Source organism: Pseudochaenichthys georgianus, chromosome 20 (genome assembly GCF_902827115.2).
Source record: "Pseudochaenichthys georgianus chromosome 20, fPseGeo1.2, whole genome shotgun sequence".
NCBI classification, from domain to species: domain Eukaryota; kingdom Metazoa; phylum Chordata; class Actinopteri; order Perciformes; family Channichthyidae; genus Pseudochaenichthys; species Pseudochaenichthys georgianus.
Genome location: NC_047522.1, coordinates 5,425,599 through 5,435,101, shown reverse-complemented (window position 1 = coordinate 5,435,101; position 9,503 = coordinate 5,425,599). Strand labels below are relative to the sequence as shown.

The 9,503-nt window shown below is 41.2% G+C and overlaps 1 protein-coding gene across 1 annotated transcript; it reads left to right on the top strand.

Annotated features, from left to right (window-relative positions):
* The first annotated feature begins 6,720 nt into the window (after window positions 1-6,720).
* On the top strand, window positions 6,721-9,046 carry prmt6 (protein arginine methyltransferase 6). The gene has a single exon (XM_034109031.2). It carries the CDS (start codon window positions 6,755-6,757, stop codon window positions 7,808-7,810), a length of 1,056 nt encoding a protein of 351 aa, XP_033964922.1. The 5' UTR covers window positions 6,721-6,754; the 3' UTR covers window positions 7,811-9,046.
* The last annotated feature ends 457 nt before the right edge of the window (window positions 9,047-9,503 follow it).

Sequence of the window (9,503 nt, the reverse complement as noted above, 5' to 3'; positions counted from 1 at the left end):
TTTTTTTTTAAATGGACCTTTCTTTTTGGAGGCTAAAATACATTTTGCTTCCGCTGTCAACAGCAGTACATTTCTTTCTTTCATGTTTGGGTTGTTCAGATTGTTTCAACGCTCCTTGAAACAATCTGAACAATCCCTTTATTTGTACCCACAAGAGAGGGACTGATCATGTATTTCTCATAAAGAAAGCAAATCAAAATGTTTTCCAATATGTCACAATACTCCCCCAAGGACATACAGTGGGGAAAACAAGTATTTAGTCAGCCACCAATTGTGCAAGTTCTCCCACTTAAAAAGATGAGAGAGGCCTGTAATTTTCATCCTAGGTACACTTCAACTATGAGAGACAGAATGGGGGGAAAGAATCCAGGAAATCACATTGTAGGATTTGTAATGAATTAATTGGTAAATTCCTCAGTAAAATAAGTATTTGGTCACCGACAAACAAACCAGATTTCTGGCTCACACAGACCTGTAACTTCTTCTTTAAGAGCCTCCTCTGTCCTCCACTCGTTAACTGTATTGATGGCACCTGTTTGAACTCGTTATCAGTATAAAAGACACCTGTCCACAACCTCAAACAGTCACACTCCAAACTCCACTATGGCCAAAGAGCTGTCTTTGGGGCTGTTTTTCTGCAAAGGGACCAGGACGACTGATCCGTGTAAAGGAAAGAATGAATGGGGCCATGTATCGTGAGATTTTGAGTGACAACCTCCTTCCATCAGCAAGGGCATTGAAGGTGAAACGTGGCTGGGTCTTTCAACATGACAATGATCCCAAACACACCGCCCGGGCAACGAAGGAGTGGCTTCGTAAGAAGCATTTCAAGGTCCTGGAGTGGCCTAGCCAGTCTCCAGATCTCAACCCCATAGAAAATCTTTGGAGGAGTTGAAAGTCCGTGTTGCCCAGCGACAGCCCCAAAACATCACTGCTCTCGAGGAGATCTGCATGGAGGAATGGGCAAACATACCAGCAACAGTGTGTGAAAACCTTGTGAAGACTTACAGAAAACGTTTCACCTCTGTCATTGCCAACAAAGGGTATATAACAAAGTATTGAGATGAACTTTTGTTATTGACCAAATACTTATTTTCCACCATCATTTGCAAATAAATTCTTTAAAAATCAGACAATGTGATTTTCTGGATTTTTTTTTTCTCATTCTGTCTCATAGTTGAAGTGTACCTAGGATGAAAATTACAGGCCTCTCTCATCTTTTTAAGTGGGAGAACTTGCACAATTGGTGGCTGACTAAATACTTTTTTGCCCGACTGTATGTGTCTTAAATACCTTTATTATCATTGGTTGATAAATAAATATATATTTTACTTAACAATGGCGATTAAAGTCATTGTTTTATGTCTGTAGCATGTATTATCTTCATGCAGATATCTGCAGAATCCTGATGGGACTATTACAGTATCTCCAGTATCTATGTACTTATCAAATAACCCCCATTAACAAACAGACAATATTTCCCTTTTACAAATTGCGCAGTGGAATTTCATGGAGTCAGCATAATACCCACCCCATGCTGTCATAACTGCTGTCACATGCCGGTTGTTCTTAGTAATTTAATCTAATTGCAGTGTAATGTAACTGATACTGGTGGCATGAAGGAAGTGAGTCTGCAGGGGGAGGGATGTAATTAATGAATTGATCACCGGGGCTGTGGATTGACAGGCCAAGATCCTGTAAAGTGATTGGTTGGGGCAATTGAAAGGCACACACACACACACACACACACACACACACACACACACACACACACACACACACACACACACACACACACACACACACACACACACACACACACACACACACACACACACACAGTGAATGAAAACGCCTGGGCAGGAAATGTGGCTCTGGCCGTTGTTATAACTTTTCCACTGATAAGTCCTGGCACACACTGTGTCCAATAGGGAGATGTCAAAGCATGAACATAGATAACACACACTTGGAAAAAGCATCCAAATGGATCCATGCGTGAAACTGTCTTTTGGTTAGATGATTTATATTTGCTGTAAGAAACGGGCGGTGAATAAGAGATGGAATATGTGTTATGACACACAAGCATTTCTCTTTCTGTGGGAGTGAGATATCAAAGTAGCACGGTATTGATCCCCGGGAACAATCGATATGAAGCCATTGCACCTTTGTATTTGTTGCTCAGGAGGCCGCCTTCCTCTGAAATGTGTGATCATGACACCAAGGCTGTGTGTGTTAAGGCCTCCGCACGCTTCTTTGTGCAGGTTGCTATGCATGTGTGTATGCATATCTAAGCAGGCAAGGTTATTGTTTGTGTGTTGCTGCAGCAGCTGACAGGTCCAGTAATACTGACAGGACACAGGCAGTTCCCATGAGGCCTTGCAGGCTGACAGCAGCTGGCCAAGAACAAGAGCAGCTGCTGATGGGCTTCTAGTACAAAGAGCCCACACTGCGAGTCCCCATATTCTCTCCCCTCTTTAAACATCTCTTCACTTACTGTGTTGTTTTATTACTGATGTAGCTTCCCACTTTGTCCCCCTCTCTCTTCACAATATGAAAGCGCTTTATCCATTTAAGGCACACACCATGAATTCTCCACTTTGAAGGAGGAGGGAGATAAACAAAGAAAAGAAAGCTGGTTATGGATTTTTCCATAACACCCCTCATTGTCCAAAGCGATTGGGATTCCACCCGCCCCGCCATGCTTGACCAACCCCTGCCTGCATCCACCACGCCTCCTGCCCTCAGTATTATCTCTCAACATGTTTCAGGCACAAAAAGGGCACACATTCATTAAGGACGCTCCAGCACTCCTCTGACCTGATTATATTCCCACCAGTTTTTCATGAAGTTCTGATTTAGATGTGCAAACAGAAATTGGCCATGTTTAATTAAGGAGGATGAGCTGTGCAAATATGTGGCTTTCTTTCCCTTCCACTCGTTTGAGATTGGGGATTGAGATTGAGATTTTATCAGGCAGTATTTGGGAGTAGATGGTAGTAGGAGGTAAGGAGATATTCTAAACATGTGCGAATGCATATGTGTCCTCTTTTGGTGTATTATATATGGATGCCAACGCAGGAAGTTGCGTGGAATTTAAGTAGTGAGGAGGAACTTTTAGTGTGTGCTTTGCTGTGTAATAAGTTTAACTCATGTGCAGCGGTCAGAATTCACTTCCAAATCACAGACCATCAATTTACATTCCCATTTCCAAGTGTTTTATCTTTATATGCCATAACAAGATTTTTTCCTCACCTGGCGCCTCATTTATAAAGCCTTGCGTAGGATTGACGTGGGAAGATTGCTTACATAGGACAAAGCAAATAAATACGCAGACATTTTCCGATTCATAAAAGACTGCGTACCGGCGCAGGACTTGCGTACGGCACATCCTACGCCGGTTTCCCTTTATAAATCACAATCAACTCGAAATGCGGCGCAGCTTTTGCGGGCTTCACGTAACGCCCATATTTGCCTATACTTAGTCAAAGAAACGCCCATTCATTCATTCTGACTGACTGCATGAAGAAGATCGCAGGAAATGACGACAGAACAGCTAAAAAAGACATCTCACACCGTGTCAGATTTTGGGGAGGTCGAGATAAATCATATTGTTTGGTGGATGCCGTTTGAACCAGAGTAGCAGCATGGAGGTCGGATCGTCACCAAAATAAATAAATAAGCGGTGGTCCGAAAAAGATTAATGACAAACAAAATACACATAACTTTCCTCAGGCAGTGTGTTTGTTCCGGGGACAGGAGACCCCCCCCCTGATGAGAAACTGTAAGAAATGATTGAGGAGTCCCTCCGCAGTGGAGTCATGACGACTGGATCTGAATTATTTGTTTGTATTTGGTGGTTTGTGTTCCAGCTGTCGATCAGCAACTATATATCCATAATCCACCAGTTAAAGGAAATACAACTAATGTGGTGTGTTATATTAGCTGGACAATTGACCTCATATGGTGTTCTTAGTTTCCATACCTCCTGTGTTTTACGAGCGACTTATCAATTAGGCTATTAAAACATAATTAAACATGATAAAACATGATTAAACATGATAAAACCATCCTCGTATCTACACAACCTATAGAAATGCAAAACGGCGTCAGTTTAAAGTATCCTTCTGTTTACCGCATCATTTATGAGAATACATTTCTTAAGAGAACATAATCGAGGGGTGATCAATAACATTTCTGTATTGTTTATTTCTCCAAGTTATGTGTGTGTGTGCACTGAGGAGTCTCAAACAGGCGCTTGTTTAATCATTTTAAGATTGGCTTTAATCAATGTTTGCAAATGAATTCTTCATATATGATAAATGAGAGGTAACATTTTATTTATGGTATTATTTCCACATATTTCTCTCCATTCTTGCTTCTGCCAACGGTGTCGCAGTTTCTCGTCTCTCCCGTTGTTGTGCTTAGTGCGTACGCATGGGTCAGAGTTTGCGTGGAGGACCGCACATTTTCCCGTCAAGTTTGTTTTTTATAAATTGCAAACATTGCGTAGAAACTGGCGTACGCTATCTTTTGAGCGTACGCACCGTTTATAAATGAGGCCCCTGCTCCTTACCATACTTGTGCTGGTACTGTCCATACATGACAATGTTACTCAGAATCCCACCTAAACTGGGCACTTTGCACCAAAATAAACTCTTGCTCATTACTCTTCCAAATTCACCTTCAGCATCTTTCTCACAATCAGAGTCTGAGCATACCAGGTCATTGTAACCCAGCTGAGATGCACGTGTTGCAACTCGTTGGACAGCAGACTTTTCTCTGCATGAAAACAGATGCACTAACATTTACTTACTTTAAGGATAAGGCTAACCCGTGCCAGGGGGGGGGGGGGGGGGGGGGGGGGGTGTTGGCTGAGTCTGGGCCTGGCAGCGGTTCTACCTGAAGCTTCAGAGCAGGAGAGGATAACATGGCCAACAGCTGCTTGTCTGTCTGTCTACTGGCTAAAAAAAACATATTTTGCCAAATGCAAACACTCACAATCCACTGTCTGTATTTCACGCCTCAGTAATCTATGCTATTGCGCATTTCCATTCCTCCTTTGCACTTAGTCCAATTTAGCTTTCGACCATTTGGTTGTGGGTGTTCAGCTTTTGATATTTGGCTCACTCTAGGATTAAACGACTTCTTTAGATAATGTTTGGTGGTATTTTGTTTCTAGTTTAACATAAATCAAATATATTCAGATGGGATGGTGGAGCTTTGAGTATCGGGTCAGTGTCGACTACAAAGGTATGGCTCATTTGCTTTTGATGATTGCTGTTTCGGTTACTCGAGCTGAAACAAATCAGTTCATGCAGAATCACTTCCCTGCTTTATTCTCTATATAATTTTGAAAAGACTGAATTATTAAATGCACATATTTCCCAGGAGTTCCGGTGCTTGAGAGGCAGCATTGGATCCAAATGTAGAAGTATGCTAATATGAATACATGCACATATATACACCTACCCACACACACATTTGCTTCCAACTTTTCCTCTTAATGCTATTTTTTTCACATTTCCTGCATCACACTGTGCTGTCTTCTTGCTTTAAAAGAACAAAAATATCGAGCACCTTGCTGTATTTCCCCTCTAAAAGTCCTGCTTCCTTCTTTCTCTTTTTTTTTTTCATCTTTTTGAAATGGGATACAGCTCCTGCTCATTTGTCCGGTATCTTCTGCCAAAGATCTCTGAAACAGAGTGCAGAGGGTCCCATAGGACCGTCTAGAAGAGTGGAGAGCTGAGCCACAAGCTCTGTGTTCCGCCTGCCATAACTTTGGGGAAAGCTCCAAAACGGTAATGGCCATGCTGTGTTGTGCAGCTTGTTAGGAGAAACTTTCGAGGAGATGTACCACAGATGAGTGGACCCTATATTCATTATAGAGTTAAATGCTGCAGAAAAAGTATTGACTTATCTATCACAGATGTACTCAGGAATGGAAAGGCATCATGACAAGAAGATAACAAATAAATAATCTGATAAAGTGTCATGTGGTGCACAGTACAAATTCTTAAAGTTGCACCATTCAGTACCATGAACATGAAATCATTTTGAGTATTGACAAGCCCAAATGAAAGAGGTTACAACTCTTCTTTTTCAGAATGCGTGGGATGAAGAGGAGGTGGCTCCATTTTTCTGCACAAAACACTTCTACTTAAGTAGTTTCTCAGCATTATAATCAACAAGGTATGTGAACGACTGCTTTATGATTTTACTTGTAGGCCATACATACACAAATGAAAATGCCTATAGCTCCTGAACTACCCTGACATTAAACAGGGAGAAGGAAAATGTAAACACTTTTCAATGTTACTCAAAAAATTAACAAGGGTTTAGTAAAAATATAAAGTATCAAAGTATACATTACTTCCATCTGTCTGATCCTCTGAGGAAGAAGCACCCATCTGAAAAGTGTAATTAGTGCAAATAGCCACTGTAATATATTTTCCCATTATAAATAATTAAGTGAGTTATTTATTTATAGTGAGTATATATAATAATAATAATTATGTTCTACTACTCACTACTACTACTACTACTAACTACTCACTATTATACCAAGTAGAAGCCCATCTCCCCCCTCACGGTGAATGCCGACCACTGCGTCACTATTGTTTGGATTTGGGATTTGTAGTCTTTTTAAAAATGTGTCTCTGCTGTTATGGGCGGCAGGAAACTACAAGTTCCAGATTTCCCAATGCGGAAGTATTGAAACAAAACACACTGAGGTTGCTGCACAAGAGCCGATAAGATGTCTCATCTGGTAAAGAAACGAAAATTGGATAAAACCCGACAGGACAGACTTTATTTTGACAGCTATACCGATGTGACTATCCACGAGGAAATGATTGCGGACCACGTCCGGACTAACACGTACCGAATGGCGATACTTAACAACAGTGAGTCCATACGGGGGAAAGTTGTGCTGGACGTGGGTGCAGGAACCGGCGTTTTAAGCATGTTCTGTGTTCAAGCCGGTGCTAGGAAAGTCTACGCCGTTGAAGCTTGTTCTATAGCCGAACAGGCTGTGAACATCGTGAAACAGAACAACATGGAGGACAAAATTGAAGTGATTCGAGGCACAGTGGAGACGGTGGACCTACCGGAGAAGGTGGAGGTGATAGTGAGCGAGTGGATGGGGTATGCCCTCCTGCACGAATCCATGCTAAACTCGGTCCTCTACGCTCGCGACAAGTGGCTCAAGCCGGGCGGCATCATCCTGCCCCACAAAGCCGAGCTCTACATCGCCCCCGTCAGCGATCCGGTGGTGGAGGACCGCCTACATTTCTGGTACACCGTCAAAGACCAGTACGGTGTCGACATGTCCTGCATGTCCGACTTTGCCAGGGGGTGTATCATGAACTCGGACATCACTGTGAACTCGGTTCACGGGGAGGACGTGCTCTCCCACCCGGCCCGCTTCGCCGAGCTCGATTTACACACCGTGACCGTGGAGGAGCTGCGCTCCGTCAAGGGGAAGTTTAACTTCGAGTCTTTCGGCTCGGCTGCAGTGAACGCTTTCTGTGTTTTCTTCACGGTCACTTTCCCATGCCCGGACAAGCCACAGCCGCTGGTGCTCTCCACGTCCCCGTTCAAACCGGAGACGCACTGGAAGCAAGCGGTGCTGTACCTGGATGCCCCGGTGGATGTGGTGCAGGACACGGTGGTCACCGGGGAGATAAGCATGTTCCCCTCGGAGGAAAGTGCCAGACATATATGCATCCACGTGGACTACACCATAGGAGAGCAGAAAAGACAGTCCAAGACCTTCTCCATCCCTGACTGGAGCAGTGGAGCTCAGTCATAGAGCAGCATCACATCCTGTGTTTCAGTTCAATCACCAGGCTGCAACACACTCAAAGGCCACAGTTATTATATGTCACTAATTCCTAAACCTGCTCCTAATAACCTGAGTTATTGAATAAGTGGAGCTATGTTGACCAGTGAGGTGAATCCACATCTAAAACTATAACTGATCATGGAAAAATGACATTGTCTCTTCTGTTTACAACATGTATTACCCATATTTACCACTAAATGGAGATAATTCTGATCGTTGTAACTAACCTGTAATGTCTCCATTAATCATATGGTCTGTAAAATGTCCTAATAAATAAGGAAATAAATGGGTTAACATCCCAACAAGTCAAAACCTAACATTGTTGATTTACTTTTTCAAATATTCTTACTATTATATTATTACAGACCAATCAAAAAAAGCAAATCATTGAATCTCTAATTTTCATTGATTATTTTCAGTCTGGAAAAAACATTTAAAACTATATTTGAGCATCACCAAATACTTAAAGTCTCCTGACAAATGCATAGTTAATAGTAGGGTGTAGCTCTGCAAAGCCAAGTGAGGCAGGCAGGTTTTACAAATTGTTGAATAAATGCAATGCCATGCTGCAGACATCTGATATTCTATTAAATGTAATCATGCATATTGTGGGGAATATGATCAAAATGCTGCATTCAAATGAGGTTTAAACAGATATATTGACTTGGAGCCGCTGCAGGCAGGCAGAAGGTGTTTTACATTGGGCGGTATTCAGGTTTTAATAACAAACTAAACTTGCTGATTATTTTGGTTTCAAAACGAGCACACACTATCATGTGTTGCCAGAAACAACTGACTTTATCCAAAGTTGTAATTCTACAGCAATATTCCATTACAGTACACGTACAACAAAGCTTTTTCTTTTCATGCCATGCTTTACTTGAGTTGTGACCGTGACGTTTTTATCAGTTACAATCAAGGATAACCCTTTTTAATGAACGTTTAAAGTTTGATATCCACCTTGTTAATAATTTGTCACTCATGAATCAAATAAAAAATGGTATCTGGTCACTGATCAGTCATTGGTTCACTGACTCCAGACTACTTTACAGTCAGTGTACAATTAGAGGGCTTGGATTTTGAAGGGTATGGAGTGTGATTGGAGTTTGGTGAACTGACAACTGTGTCTCAAAGATAATTGTTTATCAGCTTAGTTCATTGTTGAACAAATGGGAACTATACTAATAAATGGTTTGACTGTTACGTGTGTCATGAGTCCTAATTGAAAATGTGTACTTATTAGTACATAGGGAATCCTGATCATGTGTCAACGTTACAACTATCTTTGAACAGCTAATGTTTGAAAATACTGATATTGATTTTAAAAATAAGGATGTTGTGTTTTATTGAAGTTAGAATGGCCAGTAACAACTTTATAGCAAAATGGGTATAAAAAAACAAACAACAATACCATCATAACAATAAATAACTTGTATAATGATAACATAAGTCAATGGCAATGTTAAAGAAAATATTTCAATACAAATATATAATTGAATAATGTATCTACATTTCTTTTGTAATCTGTCAATAAAATATGATAAGCATTTCCTTGATGACATTTACACAAACGATTGAACTGTTTTTAGCCTTATTTGCAACACAAGATGTGTTACCAATAATGCCTTTACTTCTAAATCATGCATATCTATTTTATTGA